Source organism: Erinaceus europaeus, chromosome 1, assembly GCF_950295315.1.
Source record: "Erinaceus europaeus chromosome 1, mEriEur2.1, whole genome shotgun sequence".
Classification (NCBI taxonomy): domain Eukaryota; kingdom Metazoa; phylum Chordata; class Mammalia; order Eulipotyphla; family Erinaceidae; genus Erinaceus; species Erinaceus europaeus.
This window is the reverse complement of record NC_080162.1, coordinates 49,997,221-50,017,481: the sequence shown is the minus strand read 5'-3', so window position 1 is coordinate 50,017,481 and position 20,261 is coordinate 49,997,221. Positions and strand designations below refer to the sequence as shown.

The following is a 20,261-nucleotide window of genomic DNA, read 5'->3' as shown; positions in this document are numbered from 1 at the left end:
GTAGGAATGTCAGGAGTTAGTATCCAGAGGGGCTGAGCTGGAAGCCACCACTGATAGCTCGAGTGTCTGGAGTCAGAGCACCCTGCCCTGGGATCCCAGCCATCTGGCCTCTCCAGAGCACCCAGGCCTGTGATGCAGAATTGATTTCTGAGTATCAGTCTGCAGCTCTGGGTGTGGTTTCCTTGTGTTTGCAGATGGAAAGTGGAAAACAAGGGCCTGGCCAGAAACCCTTCTAGGCCTTTTCTTTCAAAAGCCTGTTTCTTCTCCTCCCCCCTTCCCATTTTCCTAAGGCAGCCTTCCCACTGTTGGGGGGGGGAGGGCTGCAGCTCTCAGGAGATCAGCACAGCACCAACAGGCAAACAATCCGCATGTGAAAGTCCACCCTCCTCAGCTCTGGGCTCACCCACGCTTACACTTCTGACTCTTCTGGCAGGTGGCCCTGGACAGCTTTGCTTGGCTTTTCCCAGGCATTTGCAACTTAACTGGTTGAAGATCCAAAACAGCTCCTACCTGCCCTTCTCTGTTAAGAGAACACACCTCCTTGAGTCGTCCAAATACTGATTTAGGGTTTGTTTGTTTACTTATTTATGAGAAAGATAGGAGAAGAGAGAGAGAGAAAGAATCAGACATCACTCTGGTGCATGTGCTGCCGAGAACTGAACTTGTGAGTCTAGTGCCTTATCCACTGTGCCACCTCCTGGACCATCCTAGGGATTATTCTTGACTCCACACTCCCATGCACATCAGACACATCAGCACATCGTATCAGCTCCACCTACTAACTATGCATCACACTGACCACTGCCCCACTTGGTCTGTCACACCCCTCCAGTGGATTATGACAGCAGGCTACTCACTGGGTGGTCTCCTGCCCTGGACCTGTGCTGGACTCTCTACTGGCTTCCCAGCTCCTCTATGCACCTGTCTAGTCTCCAGATTATTTTGCAAGAGGCTTAATATGAAAACACAGGGCAGGTGATGTCAACCCACATACATGTTCCTGTCCTGGAGTCCATCAGGCTCAGACCACTGAAACCCTGCTCCTGGGTCAGCGGCCTTGCATGTTCTGCTCTCCCACCACTCCCCACACCTTCAGGCCTCACTACTTTCTTTCCCCCTGATCAAACTGCTCTGTCACTCGGGCTCTAGACTGCTCTGGGAGACTGCTGGGAAAGCTTCTGCCTCAGGACCACTGCACCCACTGTCCCTTTTGCCTGAAAAGCTTAGAGAGAGAGAGAGAGAGAGAGAGAGAGAGAGAGAAAGTCTCCTGATGGTTCCCTTACCTTCTCTGATCAAACAGCTTCTTCTTGCTGAGGCCATGCCATATAAAGTCATAATTCCATTTACCCCACCTCCCAACCTCATCCTCTTGGGCCACTTTTCACTAGCTTACATCCAGTTTATCTAATGCTTCTTCTCCATTACTTTTGTCTTAGTATGTAGGCTCTGCTGAAGCTGAGGTTTTGCCTGCTGACATGCTGAAGGTGCCTGATAGCTCAGTAAATGGATGATCTGGTTCATCCTGAGGATCCAGGCCAGGAATTTTTTTCAGTCCTGCCTGGCTCTGGCACAGTTGTGAGCTTCACTCTAGGGGTTCAAGCATCCCCCCCCACCCCACCCCACAGAGTCTCATGGTACATGCAGGGCTAGCTCTGCCCTGGCTCCAGGGGCACATGACCCAGGCTAGTTTACCATTATGCTCTGCGCCATTAATGGCTTACAGCTGAGCACATGTCCCAGAGAGCGCCAGACCTAAGAGATATAAACTGAAGACTTTTCCTTGGTACTTGTAGGGGGAACTCTCTAAAAGGATGACTCACTGTGGCATTAATGCAAGGCTGGGTTCACCTGGTGCCTGGTGCCTGGGCCTGGGTCTCTCTCTTGTATCTTCAAATAGTAACATGTCCTGAAAGCCCCTGGCTCATGCCTGACAAAGGCCTTTCTTCTTCCAGTCTCCATCCATGGTCAAGGGGAGAGACTCAAGTGGTGCAACCTCACTTTCACTGCCTCTGCTAAAACTGCTTACCACCCTTGACAACAAAGACACTCTGCTTTTGGCCATATGGAAGCTAGAATCTTGCTGAAATTAAAACAAAATGCTGTTCTCATTGCAGTGACCATTTACCAAAGGCAGTGGCTAGTGAGTTTTCATTCAGGGTCATAACTGAAAGTATGTTTTAAAATAACAATTAAGGGAAGGGGGGGGAACATAGCACAATGCTTATTCAAACAAGCTTCCTTGCCTGAGTTTTGGGGTGCCAGAGTCAGTGCCCTCCACCACTATAAGCCAGAGCTCAGCAGTGCTCTGGTAAAAATAGTAGTAGTAGTAGTAGTAGTAGTAGTAGTAGTAGTAGTAGTAATAGTAGTAGTAACAATAATAATAATACTTAAGCTTTAGAAAGGAAGTCCAGTTAAAGAAAACATCATAATATGGAGCAGAAGAGACTAAGGGGTGTTGCAAATATGCTCTTGCTATGGGCAGATTCATGCCAGACACATCTTGGGGAGGCTCACCAGGATTCTCTGGGTTAGTTAAACTGACAAAGTTCCATGGATACAGGTGAATGAAACCTGGGCCATGCCCTCTCTCATCCCTGGTGAAAAAGGCCAGCTCAGACCTGGCTGACCCCTAAGGGTCATCGGAACACACTCTGCAAATACACTTGATAATGGTGTTCACTGATTGACAGACACATCCTGAAGCCAGTTCCCCTGGACATCTGACTCTTTCAACTGACAACTCAGGGAGGCATGTCCAATGTGTGTGCAGAGAGGGTGAATGAGGATACAGCCCTCCTCCTGGCAATCAGAAGACAGGACGAGCCCCAATTCTGGGCTGTGCCTCACACAGATCCTCTCAACCAGACCTTAATTAGGACAGACTGGAAGAAAGCCTGGAATTCTCTCAGTCGAGGAGTCTCCAGTCCTGAGAACCATCAGAGCTGCCGCACAGATGAGCAGAAAATAGCAGATGATAAATTTTTTAGGACCACCCTCTGTGTGCCAGTTGTAGCAGACTGTGAGATAATGTGTTGGCCTTTTTGGAACATGCATTATTGATCTGGGTCTGTCTAGTGGTTTATAAAAAGCCTATCATCTCTTCCCACTACCACCTTCCCATCCCTTACCTCCTGAAGGAAGCCTAGCCTCCTTTCAAAAGCTAGTTGTGCTGCGGGAAGGCCTGACTTGCTTGTGGAAAGAATGACTGCAGGTATACACCTATGTCTCTCAGAGCTCTGGGGTGGAGGCTGACAGATGCTACAAAGCACAAGGGCTTGAAATCCAGTGCATCCACTTCCTGGAATTTATTTTTTAGAACCGTTTTCTCACATGTGCAAAGACATCACATGTGCAAAGGCGCGTGTATAAAGCTAGTTGGGTAACAGCAGTGCAACAGTGAACTCTAATATATACCTGACTGTCTCAAGACAAAGCAATAGCCGTCTTAGGAGGCTGGGTTAGAGCAGTGGTTAAGGCCATGAGACCTGAGTTCAGATCTTGTTCAGCCCTGTTCTTGTATGTGTAACCTTGGACAAATAACACAATTTCTCTGTGCCTTGGTCTCTCCATGTGTAAGATGAAGAAGATGGACCTATGCATTTGTTTGTCAAAGCAATCAAAGCTCCTTTGTCCTGTCTCCACATTTTATTGCTCCCCCCTCTCCCTGGCTTTGATCACTTTATTTGGGGAAGAGGGATAATACTTTACAGTACAGTTGTTGACATATGGGTATGACTTCTCATCTCCTCATGACAGGTGATTGCAAAACACTCTCACCCCAAACTTAGTTCCATTTCCACTATCAATTGGTTTTTATTTGAGAGTCACAAATGCAAACATACCACCAGGTTCTAGCAGCTGGTTCGTTGTTGTTGCAGTGAAGACACAGTGCTGGCTCCTAAGGATGGGTGTTCACTCACTCACCGTGGTGCTGACCAAACACCAGGGAGTTGCCCTAGATGCTGCTCCTTGCTGTACTCCTGCATCTAACCCTGCAACCCAGGGCCTCACCCACTCCACGTTCCCCCCCCCCCCAGTACATGCTCCCCATTATTACTGTCCCATTACTGCTCTGGCCTCCTCATTACTCTTGCTGTCTCTGCTGTCTAATTTCACCATAACAGCCAGAGGACACTGCTGGAACCTGCAGCAGGCCACACACTGCTAGAACCCCGCCCCCCAATCCATATCCATTTCAGGAAGAATAAAACTGAATACCCTGTTCTTGGCCCTGGCCTTGGTTAGCCCAGCCCTTGGTTGGCTTTGTATCACGCAGGTTGGGCTCCCTGCCTCTCTCTGCTTTAGTGTTCACTCTCCTTACCCCTAACCCACCTCTAGTTCACCATCTTTACCCTTTTCTGCTCTTTCAACCTGGAAGGGATCTTCCTTAATCTTCCACTTCCTACCAAAGAGTAGATGCTTAATAAAGAGCTGCTAAATGCATGAATGAAAATCCAGGGCACCCAGATTTCCCAAGTGTGGAAACAACTTAAGGGCCAGCAGAGGCAAGACACCAAGAAGGCTCATGTTCAGGCACTGCCCACAAGTGCTCTCTGTAAAACTCCAACCAAAACAGAGCTCACACCTTTATGGACTCCTTACGGCTATCAAATACAGCTCATGCAAAATGCTGCTGGGGAGATAGGTAACAAATGTGTCAAATTGTCAATAAAAGCTCAGAACTTTGATTGCAAGTTCTTTTTTGCACTGATAAGCTCCCCGAAGGGGGGAAAATCTTTATTTGTGATCAAAAATACCAATCATTACAAGGAGTGACTTGGATTTATAGAAGTCATCTTTTCTTGGCAGTTAAAAGATGGATTCATATGTGTACTAATGGATCCAAATAGTGCGTAGATTTATAGTTGCATCTTCACCACAAGCTTACATGTGGCTGCAAAGGCTTTACCTAATAAACTGAAAAAGTGCTCAGTTGTCATTTTGACAGTGGGCAGGGGATAAAGGTCCACCTCATGTCCAATCAGCCCTGAACATTCCCTTTGTTTAAAAAATATATTTTTTTATTTATTAATGAAAATGATAGGAGGAGAGAGAGAGAAAGAACCAGACATTACACCAGTACATGTGCTGCCAGGCGTTAAGCTTGGGACCTCATGCTTGAGAGTTCAGTGCTTTATCCATTGCACCACCTCCCGGATCAGAGCCCTGAACATTCCTTACCACTAGCTCCAGTATCTGTCTCTGTCTCTTTGTCTCTGTCTCTCTCTCCAGTGTCATGTTCTCTGCCCCTTCCACAGTCTCTGGCCACATCTAACTCCTTGGTCCTGCCTTAGGGCCTTTTTGTATGATGTGTCCTCTGTTAGGGGACCCCCCACACACACACACACACATACTCCTTGCAGTACATGACAGCACTGGCTGTGGGAAGGAGAATCTAGTCTATCAGAGAAGGGTCCTGTACAAGGCTGTGTGATGTCCAGTGTGGTTGCCTGTTGGTATGCTTCTAATTCTGCTTCTAAAACCCCTTCTGTTTCATTGGTTTAATCCCCCCTGCTTAACACTGTATTCTATTTACATAACCACTGTTAACTAAGCACCACACTGCCTGCAGGGCATTGGTTTAATCCCCACTGGTTCACAATGTCTTTTTGCTCCGCCCCCTCTCCTAGTACACCTTGATTTCCACCAGTCGTTTTTCGCTCCACCCTCTCTACGTCACATCCTGTCTTCACCCTACTTGGCGAGTATATATATAAGGACAGGATTGTGATTAGAGATAGTTTAGACTGTGCTGCGTTCCACATGAATAAAGAGATACTGTGAGTCCCTGGTCGTCTGTCTCCTGCCCGCGAAGCTAGTCCGGCAGTTGCCAAGAGCCATATCTGCCTATTAAGTCTGAAAGGTGGCTGACAGACATACTAACGGAGATGTTCTCTAAGTAGAGAATACATAGCAGAGTTCAAACACACTGTGAAAATGTCAGATAGTCCAGGAATTAATTTTTTAATAGTGATTACATGTTGTGATGATAATGACTTGGACTTTGGGGGCTAAGCAAAGCAAGTTATTAAATTATATGAAAAAAATTCACCATTGTTTCCTTTTTTACTTTTTTTTTTTGCCTCCAGGGTTATCGCTGGGACTTGTTGCCTGTACTACAAATCCACTGCTCCTGGAGGCTATTTTTTCCCTTTTGTTGCCCTTGTTGTTTATCATTGTTGTTATTATTACCATCGTTTTTATTGCTGTTGTTGTTTTTGGATAGGACAGATAGAAATGAAGAGAGGAGGGGAAGACAGAGAGGGGGAGAGAAAGATAGACACCTGAAGACCTGCTTTACTGCCTGTGAAGCGACTACCCTACAGGTGGGGAGCTGGGATCCTTATGCCAGTCCTTGTGCTTTACGCCATGTGTGCTTGACCCGCTGTGCTACCACCCGGCTCCCTCTTTTTACTTTCAAAAGCTGTAAGTACAGGGCTGGTTGACTATGCACATTACCATGTGCAAGAACCCAGGTTCGAGTCTCTCCTCCCCAGCTGCAGAGGTGGATGCTTCATGAGCAGTGAGGCAGGTCTGCAGGTGTCTCTTTTTCTCCTTCTCTATCTCCCATTCCTGTCTCTCTGTCCTATCATAAATAAAAAATCCAAATAAATAAATATTTAAAAAAACTGTAGGTACTAGAAAGTTTGATAGTACTGAGATTCCTTGCCATTTGTGGTTCATGTTAAATTTCCTGTTTCTTTTGCTACAAGGTTATTGCTGGGGCTTGGTGCCCAGGGTGGCCACTTTACCCCTTATTTTATTTATTTATTTATTTATTTTGATAGATTAGAAAGAAACTTGGGGGGGGATGAGGAGACAGAGAGGAAGACAAACAGAGAGACTCCTGCAGCACTTGCATCACTGCTCACAAAGCTTCATGGGGGACCGGTGGCTTGAACCAGGGTCCTTGTGTACAGTGACATGTGTGCTCATCAGGTGTGCCAGTGTCCAGCCTCCTCTCATGCTATCTTTATACAGGGCAAGACTAGTGTAGAGTTTGTGTGGAGAAAGAAGGGAGACATTTCACTGTAAAAGCAGTGAATTCCAGGGGGACAAAACACAAGGAGGAAGGTTTACACTGAGAGATCCCCCTAACACCCCCTATCCCACTGGAAATATAAGTGGAATTCAATCTGGGAAAGAAGAAGGCCAACTGAGATCAACTCTGCATACACTTAGGGGCTTCATTCATGGGTCCTCTTCTCACCATACCAAAAAAAAGTATGGTGAGGAGACCTTAAGCCAAAGAAGACACCCAGAGCTCCATGGAGAAACCCACAACCTGGCTAGGAGGAAAGACAACCCAGGTGCTTGAAAGTAAACCAGGGCTGCAGCCCAGGGTGGCTGGGTTTCCACAAGATCAAGGGGAATATAGGCACCATGCAGAGCTCACAGGCTAGAGAAGTGCTTGGGCCCAGGGGTCACGTGTCCCAGGCCTACCCACCTTCCGGGTCAATGAACTCAGCCTTACTAAGTGTGCTGGTGCTCGCTGCTCTACCCAAGCCCACAACACTGAGAGGGAGAACACTCAGGAAAGCTGAGTGGTTCCTCCTCTTGCAACACCACCTGTGACGGGAGTCAGGTCACAACCAGAAGGGAAGGTTTCCTGACCTTGCATGTCACCAAAGACAGTGGAGGGTATCCATTACGGTGAATTGGTGGAGCAGAGTTCATGAGTCCATGTGTGTATACATGCATACACATAGACTCACACACATGGGCTAACTGTCACTTTTGTTCAATGTCACCATCACCTCCTTCCACCTCCAACAACAATCCAAAGTACAGTCATGCTATGCTTAACGACAGGATATATTCTATGAAATGTACTGCTAGACAATTTTGTCCTTGTGTAGAGACACAGCAAGTGTAATTACACAAACCTAGCCAGTGCAGTCCACCACACACTGAGGCTTCACACAGGGTTCACTGTAAAACACAAGATCCCTCATTGACTGAAATGTCATCACGTAACTCAAGAGTTTGCTCCCAATGATACCATGTCCCCAAGCCCCCCAGTGCAGCCCCTTCTGGGAATGATTTAACACTAAATTTGTAAACCCATTTGCAGGAATATCTGCTTTGCTCAGTCTATGGGGATGGAGATTGTGTCTGTCTTGCTCATTATTGAGATCACAGGCTCTAGAATAATACCTGGATCATAGCAGGCACTCCAGAGAAACTGGAAGGAGACAATAAACTAATCTTAGATCTTTAAGGGAACATCTCCTAAAACTTTAAGGGGCGGGGGATTCAGGAGTAATTATGCCTTAGGGAGAAGTTAGGGACCCTTAACCTCAAGGACCCAGTGGAGAATCCCTACGTATAGGATGGCCCCTGCGATTTGTCTAAAGCCACACCTCTCCAGGTCCATACGATCATCTTGACCAACATGGTGGGGCCCAGCTGGGTGCTTACCGAGCTCCACATCTTGGTCATCTGTCAGCACCAGGATGATGTTGGGACGGATGTTCCTGCGGTCCCGCTGAAACCTGCCTTTTAGGCGATGGTGAGACAGGAACGATGAACTCGCGGGGAGCAGGGAGAAAACCACTGTGACCAGCAAGCAGAGCAGAAAGCCGGGGGGTGTCATCTTCTGTTTCTGCTGTTCTGTGGTGTCTTAGGAGATGTGGGAGCCTGAAGCCGTTTTGTGGACTTGTTTCTTTTCCCTCTTCCTGCTCTACTCAAGGACCTAGAGGGGGGTAGAAGAATCAGGCCAGTCTTTAGTTCCAGGCTGCCTAGATGCTTAGGCTTGCATAATGATTGCTAGGATGACTTCTGGCACAACGTTCTTTTGAACATAGAAAACTGTTCTTCGAACAGCTGAAGCTATATAGCAGAGTAAAAACCTAACTTGGCTCAGGTTAGAAGAAAGGTATTTGAGGGCCAGTAAAATAGCTCACTTGAATAGTGAGCTGCTTTGCCATGTGCACCACCCAGGTTTGAGTCCAGCTCCCACTGACTGCACTGAAGGATGCTTCAACGTTCTGGTGTCTCCCCCACTCTGCCTCTCTGTCTCTATTAAAAAATAAATAAATAAAAAAATGTTGGCTATTTGCTGAGATTATAGGTGGGCAGAAAAGCCTTTGAAGACCTCTTCTGTAGATACAGTTTCTCTCCTAAGCCCAGCTGCAGTGTTGGTGACAATTCAAGACCCAAGTCAGTGGCTGGCAAGGTGGCTTAACTGGTAGACCACCTGCCATGCAAGTGTGGGGCACAGGCTTGGTTAGTAGCACTGCATTATGTTAGAGCAGAGTGGTATCATGGTCTCTCTTTCATAAAATAATTGCATCTTAAAAAAAAAAGATCCACGTCAAATAATCAGCAGATATCTAAACCTATCCAGCTACCTCAACAGATGAGTCACCCCCAGAGAGAGAAAGGAAGCAGCCCAATCCAGGGGGACAGATATTTCTGGCCTCTCACCTCTGCCTACCTGCACAGGGGTGTGTGTGTGTGGGGGGGTTCAGTTCAGGCCTCAAGCCCCACTGGATTGGTGGAGGGGGTGTTGTCTGAATGAAGGGGTCAGGATGGTGCCAGTTCTGGGCTAGATGACTCCCCCCAGGTTTCAGGCCCAGCTCTGTCACTTGCCTGCTCAGTTTCCCCCAGAAAGGAGTCACTAAGGAACCCCAGTTTCCTCATGAGTGAAATGGAGAGACCTGATCCATATAGGAACCATGTCTGTAGGGATGTGTGTAAAGGCCCCTTAACCCTGGACCCTGTAACTGGGCAAGTCATTCACCTGAGCTTTAACTTGCAGAATAAACCAAATGACATGAGAGAGAACTGAGAGCCAAACATCTGAGTGAGAAGAGCTGGCACGTTCCACTTGACCTTGGTCACTCCCAGCCCATCACCAGCAAAGGTGGAGCTGTGGTGGCAGGACATATCAGCCACAGGCAGCTTTGCTCGATCTGCTCTCTGCGGTCATTTTTCTACTTCTTGAGGAAATGAGCCTTCAAGTACTATCCAGATATAGAGTTTTGGTCTCATTTATTTAAGATGAGAAAGAGAGCAAGCAAACAGAAGTGCTGGGAGGGAATCAAGCTTGTTGGAGCCAGTCTGAGTCACCACCATTCTGGTGGTGACCTTGAAGGACCATTCACCCCCTGCTTTCCATGGGGAACTCTGGTCCCCACCCCAAAGTCGAGGCTCGGAGAACTTGGCAAGGAACTCTGGTTCTGCAGAGAAGGTGCTGCCTCACTCACTTCTCCTGGGGATCCACCAGTTCCCTGAGGATCTCTCTCTTGCCCCCAGCTTTGCATCCTCCATTCTCCCTGGGGCAGACAACAGGACCTTCCTCAAATGCAAATTCTCCTGGTCTAAGGTGAGGCTGGAAGGTCTCAAGTCACCCACCTCAGGCCATGCAAATAGAGTTCCACTGCTTCCCATCTCTGCCAGTTTTGTTCTGTTATTTGGACATGTCAAGCCAATTCCTATCTCAAGTCCTTTGCACTGTGCTTCCTTAAAACTGAAGAAGTCCCTCCTCACACTTTGGAATGATGGGTAGGCTCACTCCCTTCCTGGGATAAAGACGCTCAGACCACCTTCTGCAAGGTGATGCCTGGACCATGAACACTCTGCATTTTATAACTGCTTTTATGTCCTTCACAATTCCTACTACAGGCTGCAGTTATCTTATTACCTGTCACCCCAGAGGGGCAGGGGGTGGGCCTGCCACATGGCTGGTGCCCAACACACATTCAGCTAAATGAAGGAGAGGAGATTTAGCTAAGATCCTCTGAGTTTGGAAGGAATTGGGGAGTGCTGGGCTGGGTCTGGGACCCAGGCCCTTGGTGGCTTCTCCCCCCATCTCTAGTCACCTTTCAGATAGGGCAGAAGACTCAGCCACCCTGAGTTCCTGTGGCTTAGCAGTCTCCAGTAAAACGTGCTGGATGAGCTGCTCTGTCCGTGCCTCCTGATTCATTCTCCAGCCCTTTTGGAGCCCCAGGAAGCTGAGTCTGCAGACTCCAGCCCTGGTTTCCAGCTTCTGGCTAGTTCCATCAGCAGGAGCCCTACTGGGAGGCTGCAGTGCTTAGGGCAGGAGATCAGCATATTCATTCTCCTCAGCCCCCTAGCCTGCCTCCAAACATGCAGTGGCTCCCCAGTGTCTCTGCTTCTCTACATCTGGCACATCTTCCAGTTTGGGTGTGGGGATGTCTGGCTCTTACATTCCTCATTTCTGGTGGCAGGCCTCCCCCACCTCTCACCCTGTCAGCCTGGGGGAGGTGAGAAGTGGCTCATCCCTGTTGCTGGCTCTGGGGTGCAAGCTCATTCTTTATCTGCTAACCACTGCACCCCACCTCTGAAGCTTTGTGCTTTCCTGGGGAGACTGAGGAGGACGGGGGCAGTCTTCATGCAGTATCACCCTCCCCATGCAGGGCCTCTGAGGGGACATCTGTGCAGAGAAATGAGATGACAGTCACATTACTGCTGACCTGGAAACTAGGAGTTTCACGGGACTGGGGCAAGCAGGGCACCTTTTCCAGCTCCTCCTGCTGAAACTCCCACCTCAGCACAGCCAAGCTGCGGCCCTAACTGGGTGATGCTCACTTGCTCTGTGCCACACTGCCTAAGATGTGGGCTCTGTTGTGACTGTGCTAGGTGACCCTGAGCAAGTCACTTGACACTTCTATGCCTTGGTTTTCTCTGCCATAGAATAGGTGTAAAGGATTCAATAAATCAGAGCTGAACTGAGAGCCGGCATGGGGAGGAACTGGAGCCTGTTCAGAGCACCAGGTCAGTGGTACTTCTACTGCAGCTGACCCTGCTGCCGCCGCTGTTCACAAATATTCTTTCAGTCTCCCTTGCCACCCTCTTCCCTCATGCTAGTATTGTCCCCACTCTGCAGCTGAAGTCAAATGAGGCTTAATCACATTGCTTACATCACAGAGAGAGCAAATGGCAAAGTCCAAACCTGGCCTCCCTCACCTCTCAGCACGGCCCCTCCCCACCCCACTGCACTCTCTGCTGCTTCCATTTAAGTGTACACTTCTTCTGTATCTATTTAGCCTTTTTGTTTGCTTCATACACATTTTAAATGGCCTTGTTTTATAAAGAAAACAAACATGTTTTCAAAAATGAAAACTTTCTCCCCAAGGATCAAAGGAAAATTGGTGTCCACCCCCCGCCCCCTGGAACTAGCCACACAGTGCCAAAGAAGTAGACACACTGTCACTTGGGCCTCACAGCTTCGAACTCATGTGCAGGACTCTGAGCCGAGCCCCGTGCACCGCACTTGGCACTGTCTCTCTCTAAGCAGATTAGCAAGTGTTGAACGAGTCAAAGTACATTATTAGCGCCATCCTGAGACTTTCTGCTGGAGGTGATGAGAAGCTGCAAGTGGTTCAGAAAGAGACAAGCTCCAACTCCAACCATCCTGGCTATCCCAAAAACTTGGGTGGTCCATATTCCCCACTGGCAAACACAATGGGATGTTGTATGCTTTGCATCGGAAACTGCTTGGACTGATGCACCAGCCAGCCCACTAGCAGGTTCAGTCATGTTCCCTCGGAAAGACATCAAGTGATATTTATTATATATAGTTTCCAAGGGATGCACTACAAACAGCAGCTCTGTTCTATCAGACAGAGACAACTACTAGCATGTAATGCTTGCTGAGTGCTTGCAGTGCTCTAATCTCCATTCTAAGCATTCTGCAGGTATCAACTAATTTCATCACTGTCTCCACTTTATGAACCTTACAACCATTTTATGGATGAGAAAGTCGAGGTCCAGAGATGAAAATTCCTTTCCTATGATTGTATATCCAAGGAAGTAGCAGACTGAGTCCCAGTCTAGCTAGCGTCAGCCTGTCCAACTGGAATCAGATCTCTGAACAAGTTCCTAAGGGTCTCTCAACTTCAGTTTCTCCACCTGTCAGATGAAGCAGCAGGCATCCTTCCAGGGATTTTGTGGCTTTGGGGTTAGGATGTAGAGGACTGGGGGCTAGGAGCTGCAGGTGGGTTAGGAAACCTGGACTGCAGGGGGACAGGATCAGCTGAACTGTGCTCCTGGTCCCCATGTCTTAGCACAGCTTCTGCTCCTAGGCAGCTATCACACCCCAGCCAGGATGCTCTGCCTCTGGATGGAGGTCAGAGCTCTGTGACCAGAGACCAGATAATAACAGGAGCTAATTATTTCATCAGATCAAGTCACCAGAGGGTCGATTTTGGATGAATTCCCCCAGCTCTGCTTTCTCCTGGACTCATGCCAGCCTCTCTGGATGCTGGAGAAATCAATTAGAAATGACACAGGGGTTTTGTCTCCATTTTTCTCCCTCTTGGTAAAAGATTCAAAGTGACTAGACTGAAAGAGTCAACCTGTGTAACACCAGCTGACTGATTTTCTGTCCATCGCATGGACACCACCTCTTTTGCTCACCAGCTCACTCAGGTCCAGCAGCTCTTCCTCTCCATTCTGAGTCTTCTCATTGAATACTTTGTCAATGGCTTTCCATTCCTGGAAGACAGCTCTGGAGATGTCTAATGTCCAGAGTGTTCAGAAACATCACTCCAGCACCTTGAGTCTTTCTGCAGAGCTACGTTGAGGAGGAGATCCTCAGTGTCTGATGCCCTCTGGGCCCACGCATCACAGCTTCAGGGAAATACCTGCACTCTTACTCCAGTTCAGCTAGCAAGACCCAGCAGAATGTTTTCCTCTCAGTCCCCAAATCTAGTAGCAGCAGCAAAGAGTTTGGGAATCATCACGCAGCTAAGAGGGCAGCAGAGAAAGTGGCCAGAGACAGACTGGGAAATGCAGAGATGCCCTGTGTGCTGGGAGCAGCCCTTCTTGGGAGAACCATGGCCCTCTGGGGTGCTCCACTATGGCTCCCTCCCTCACTTTCCCAACCCCCTAAGCTGGAGATTCTTCACATGAATGATTTCACTGCCTTTAGGCCAACTTTGACATCCAGACAGACAGTGAGAGGAAGAGCTTCCCTGGATGTCACGGCAACTCCTATGTGGTGCTGGAGGCTCAAACCTAGGCAAAAGAATAAACCTGTTGAGACTGTAACAGCCTCCTGAGAGGTTTCCCTGTCTCCACTCTCCCCATCTTCCACCGGAGTCAAGAGGATTCTGTCGAAATACATGGCCACTTGCTGTTCTGTGAACAGAATGTGCTGGGGCAGGCACATCCCTACCCCCACGACTTTTGCATGTGCTGTTCTCCCTCTTGGAGGGAAGTCTTCCTCTGGATATCTTCACAGCTCTTCTCTTTTAAAATTAAAATCTCTTTTCTTCTGAGTGACAGTCTCTCTGACAACTAGATATTGTACTTATTATTATTTGTGTGTGTGTGTGTGTGAGCTCTCCCCTACTAGAACATCAGCTCCCTAAGGACATAATATTTTGCTACCTTTGATCATGTCTGTAGACCCAACACCTAAAACAGTGTTTGGGGTCATAGCAGAATCTCAGATATTTAGACTTTGCAAAGTATAACCTCCCTCCTGGTGACAATCCTCCAAGTGTAGTGGTGTAGGCGGGAGTGTGCCTCTGTGTGTGTGTGTGTTGTGTAGTAGTGGTGTACGTGGGAGTGTGTTTCTGTGTGTGTGTGTGTGTGTGTGTGTGTGTGTGTGTAGTAAGGGGGTGCTGCTGCTTTATTTTATTTATTTAGTTAGTTAGTTTTAGGAACAGAGCGGCAGAGAAGGAGGGAGGAAGACCACACAACTAAAGCTTGCTTCAATGCATAGTGGGTCAGGCTCAAACCTGGGCTGAGCACATGGCAAAGCAACACACACTATCCAAGGGAGCTATTTCACCAGTCAAGGGGGCTGCTGCTTTCTTATTCCCATTCTATGCAGTTTTAATGGAGGACAGGACATGTGACCTCAGTGGGCCAATCGGAACAGTCCATCCGTATAAGCTTCAGTGATTGGCCTAGAGATTGACAGCTAACTTAGCCAGTGAGGGTGAGGGGAGAAGGAGAATTGTAGGGCAAGGTGATGCAGGTGACAGGCAACTTCTTTAATTAATTAATAAATTGGAACAGAAAGGCAGAGAAGGAGGGGGAAGACTACACCACTAAAGCATTCTTCAAAGCAGAGTGGGTCAGGCTCAAACCTGGGCTGAGTGGTTGCCGTTCTGGGTGGATTCTGGGAATGAGTGAGCCCTTTGTAGCTCATGGCTACCTACTGGAAACTGAGAGAGACCACTGGTGACACTCAGCTCAACCAAATTGTACCTTGTGGCCAATTATAGGTGCAAATAAGTACCCTTCCTTGCTCACACTCATCTAATTTGACACTGGCAATAGGGAACACCTATGCAACACAGAAAACACCCTGAAAGAACAGTTATGGTGAATAAAATGTATGGTGTCTGTCACGGGTCCAGGTGACTCTAAACACTGCTCCTTTGCTAACTCCTACAACAGGTGTTAGTTGGGAGGTCCTGTTTGCAGATGAGAAAGTTGAGGCATGGAGAGGTTCTAGAATTTGTTCAAGGCCATGCTATCTGGGTGCTGAATGCCATCCTATGACACACCCATCCATCCTCTTCTCTTCCCTGTGCCCCAAGTCCACTTGGGTGGACTCTCAGTGGGAGCTGTGTTCACTGGCTCTTGATTGGGATTGGCCAAGGAGACACTGTCCAAGGGGAGTAGAGGATTTCACTGCTCTTTGATGACTTTTTCAGACAGAGGGAGAGAGAGAAGCTTCCTCCAAGGTGGTGGGGGCCAAGCTGTGAGCCTGGGCTGTTTGTATGGCAAAGCAGACATACTACCCAAGTGAGATTTTTTTTTTGTTGGCTCTTATTCTTTTCCTCTTTCTTTTGTTCTATTATTTCTTTTTGGTTTTAAATATTTTACTTATTTTAATGAGAAATACAGAGAGATGTGGGGGGGGGAGAGAAGTGCACTGATAAGCTCTGGTTTATGCTGGTGCTGGGGATTGAACCTGGGACCTCAGAACCTCAGGCATAAGTCTTTTGCATAACCATTATGCTGTCTTTCTTGTCCTTATGCTTCTCTCACACTCTGCTTACACCTGTGTTAGATGTCCGCATCTGCTTCCTGCAGGGCCTAGGACCAATGAAGCAAGAAAAGAACATGGCTGAAATCTGCACCCAGGAATGCTGACCACCAAGTCTTCATTTCTGACCTTTCTTGGAAACGGGCAGTAGGAGGAGAACACTGCTCATTTCAGTGCAGGCAGGGAGGGTTGTCTGGAGGAGTCCTTACAGAGTACAGTCAGTGATGTCCAAAAGGAACAAAGTTCTGAAGAAGCCAGAGGATTTGGGTAGGTCCTGAAGAAAAGGGTGCTTCAGGCAATGGAATAACAGGCAGAGTGGGAAGCAGGAATGTGTGGTCCTGCAACTCAGAAGCCCAGAAGTTGTCTAGACGGGATGACACACATATACATCTGTTAAGCCTTACACTCCCCTTCTTCCTGGCTGCAGGCTTTTTCCAGCCTTCTCCTTCCAAGAGCTGTCAAAGAAAGGTTGGGCATTCTACCACCTACAGTCCACAGACTCTTACTGTTACCCCTACACAGGGTCCCAGGGCATCTGGTGGTCTGTTCTTGGATTTCCAGCCGGAGGCAGAGAACCAAGTCAGCTTTCAAAAGCAGGTCTGGCAGATGCGAGGGGTCATTTAGAGAGAGGAGGAAAATCAGGTTTCAAGGCAATGGCTCAGGATCTGGAAAGGAAATCAGGGCAAAAGAGGAGGGTAAGAAGTGAAGCCCAGTCTCAGGGCTTAGGAATCAAGCTACCTGCATAGATACTCAAGCAGAAAAAAGTTATCCAGGGACTTCCATGTGCCAGATACAGTTCTCGGTCCTGCTGATAAAGTAGTAAAGCAGAGACGTGTCCCTGTCCTCACAGAGTTGAGATTCTATCAAAACCTGTGGCTGTGTGCTGTACGTGTGAAGGATCAACGAAAAGGTCAGTAGGACAGGGCATGGCACAGGTGAACTATCAGAACTCAGATTAGAGTTAGAGCTCAAAGAAAGTCTAGAAACAATGGATTTGAAGTCCAACAGAGGGCTGAAGAGAGGAGAGAGAGAGAGAGAGATAAATATCTTCCATGCCTGAGGCACCAAAGTTCTCAAGTTCAATCTCCAGCACCATTTTAGTTGGAGCATATAAGTGGTCTGGCAAAAAAATAAGTAAAAAATAAATCCAGGGGAGTTGAGCATTATAATCTGGTGCATATCTAACGAGTGAGAGGCAAGATAACTGACATGACCAAGTATCAGAGCAGCTGCTATGCATCAGGTAGTGTTTATTGATTGATGGGAAAAAAAAAAAGAGACAAAAAAATCTTTATTTTCTTGGAGATGACAGAGTGGGAAAAGGCAAGCATACTGGCAAGCAGATGCTAGGGGAAAATGTAGTATGAAGTCAGCTAGAATAGGAGGTTAACATGGGAATCTGGAGCCAGCTGGCCTAGGCTCCACTCTTAACTAAATGTAAAAACCTCTTTTGGTCTTAGGTAACACATAATGTGGGACTAGTGACAGCACTTGCTGAATTGTGAGGATGAAATGGCTTAGTGCTCATGAAACCTTTAGAACAGACCTGCGTATTATAAGCATCCAGTAAATGTCGGCTAGTGTATGGGTCAGAGCTTCAAGGTGAGACCTGAACTAACCATCGCCTTCCAATATGCCTGCACTACCCGCCATGGCTCAGTGGATGGCCAGTTGGAGTAATGTGGATACACTGGCTTAACTGATTAGGAGGAGGTACCTGCTCTTTCCAAACTGTTCTGAAGGGAGATGAGGGCAGCGGTCATCTTGCTTCATGTGGAGCAGAAGCAATGCTAACATACCAGGGGAGAGAACAGAGCTGTGAAATGCAACCTCCTTGGATCTTTTTTTTTTTCTTTATTGGGGGATTAATGTCTTACAGTCGACAGTAAATACAATACTTTGTACATGCATAACATTTCCTAGTTATCCACATAACAATACAACCCCCACTGGGTCCTCTGCCATCATGTTCCAGGACCTGAATCTCCCCCCGCCCCCCAGAGTCTTATAGGTTAGTGCAATACACCAACTTCATACCAAGTTCTGCTTAGTGTTATTTCTTCTGATCTTGTCTTTCAATTTCTGCCTGTGAGCTCATTCCATATTCAGCATTCCCTTTCTGACTTATTTCACTGAACATGATTTCTTCAAGATCCATCCAAGATGGGCTGAAAATGGTGAAATCACCATTTTTAAAAATTTCTTTATTGGGGAATTAATGTTTTACAATCAACAGCAAATACAATAGTTTTTACATGCATAACATTTCTCAGTTTTCCACATAACAATACAACTCCTACTAGGTCCTCTGTCATCCTTTTTGGACCTGTATTCTCTCCCCCACCCACCCCAGAGTCTTTTACTTTGGTTCAATACACCAAATCCAGTTCAGGTTCACTGGTGTTTTCTCTTCTGATCTTGTTTTTCAACTTCTGCCTGAGAGTGAGATCATCCCGTATTCACCCTTCTGTTTCTGACTTATTTCACTTAACATGATTTCTTCAAGCTCCATCCAAGATGGGCTGAAAATGGTGAAGCCACCATTTTTAATAGCTGAGTAATATTCCATTGTGTATATATACCACAACTTGCTCAGCCACTCCTCTACTGTTGGACACCTGGGTTGCTTCTAGGTTTTGGCTATTACAGATTGTGCTGTTAAGAACATAGGTATACACAAATATTTTTGGAAGGGTGTGTTGGGTTCCTTAGGATATATCCTCTGGAGAGGAATTGCAGAATCATAGTGTAGGTCCATTTCTAGCCTTCTGAGGGTTCCAGACTGCTCTCCACCGGGGTTGGACCAATTTCATGCTCACCAGCAGTGCAGGAGGATTCCTCTGACCCCACAACCTCTCCAGCATGTGTTACTGCTACCTTTTCTGATGTATGACATTCTCACAGGAGTGAAGTGGTATCTCATTGTTGTCTTGATTTGCATTTCTCTGACAATCAAAGACATGGAGTATTTTTTCATGTGTTTCTCAGCCTTTTGGATCTCTTCTGTGGTAAATATTCTGTCCATGTCCCCTCCCCATTTTTGGATAGGGTCATTTGTTTCCTTGTTCTTGAGTTTGGCAAGCTCTTTATATATTTTGGCTATTAAATTCTTGCCTGATGTATGGCATGTGAAGATCTCCCATTCTGTGAGGGGTCTCTTGGTTTGGGTAGTGGTTTCTTTTGCTGTGCAGAAGCTTTTTAATTTGATGTAGTCCCATAGGTTTATAATTGCCTTCATCTTCTTTGTAATTGGATTAATTTCAATGAAGATGTTTTTAAAATTTATGCAGAAAGAGTTCTGCCAGTATTTTCTTCTAAGTACCTGACAGTTTGTGGTCTAACATCCAAGTCCTTGATCCACTTGGAATTTACTTTTGTATTTGGTGAAATTTAGCGGTTCAGTTTCATTCTTTTGCAGGTTTCAACCCATTTTTTCCAACATCATTTGTTGAAGAGACTCCCCTTTGCTGGTTTAATATTCTAGGCACCTTTGCTGAAGATAAGATGTCCATAGGTGTGGGGGCTTACTTCTGGGCTCTCAATTCTATTCCACTGGTCAGTGTGTCTATTCATGTTCCAGTACCAAGAACTTTAGATGACAATGGCCCTGTAATACAATTTAAGGTCTGAGAGTGTGATGCCTACAATTCTGTTCTTTCTTCTCAAGATTGTTTTGGCAATTTGAGGTCTTTTCTGGTTCCAGATAAACATTTGTAGCATTTGTTCTATTCTCCTAAAAAATGTGTTTGGGATCTTGATGGGGATAGCATAAAATCTGTATATAGCTCCGGGTAGTATAGTCATTTTAATGATGTTAATTCTTCCAACCCATTAACATGGAATATCTTTCTACTTCTTTGTGTCTTTTTCAATTTCCTTGAGTAATGACTCACAATTTTCAGTATGCAAGTCTTTCACTTCTTTGGTTAGGTTTATTCCTAAATATTTATTGTTTTTGTTGCTATAGTGAAAGGAATTGATTTCTAGATTTCATCGTCTTCTAACTTACTGTTTGCATAGAGGAATGCCTATGATTTTTGAATGTTAATTTTGTAGCCAGACACTTTACCTATTACCTGATGATTTCCAAAAGCTTCTTGCTGGATTCTTTAGGTTTTTCTATGTATACTATTATGTCGCTGCAAATAGGGAGAGTTTGACTTTTTCTCTTCCCTGTATCCCTTTATTTCCTTGCTCCTGCCTGATTGCTATGGCAAGAACTTCCAACACTATGTTCAATAGTAATGGTGAGAGTGGGAAGCCTGTCTAGTACCTGATTTGAGGG

The 20,261-nt window shown here is 46.7% G+C and overlaps 1 protein-coding gene across 6 annotated transcripts in view; it reads right to left on the bottom strand.

Annotated features, from left to right (window-relative positions):
• SULF2 (sulfatase 2) overlaps window positions 1-20,261 on the bottom strand; it is a 129,508-nt gene that overhangs the window by 83,655 nt on the left and 25,592 nt on the right. For 4 of the 6 annotated variants that reach the window (XM_060185867.1, XM_060185852.1, XM_060185874.1 and 1 more), the window contains exon 2: window positions 8,422-8,695. In XM_060185867.1, the coding sequence (XP_060041850.1) occupies window positions 8,422-8,596 (175 nt within the window). In that variant the 5' untranslated portion in view covers window positions 8,597-8,695. The remainder of the gene's footprint in view (window positions 1-8,421; window positions 8,696-20,261) is intronic. The other 2 variants (XM_060185849.1, XM_060185879.1) reach the window with 1 other exon arrangement.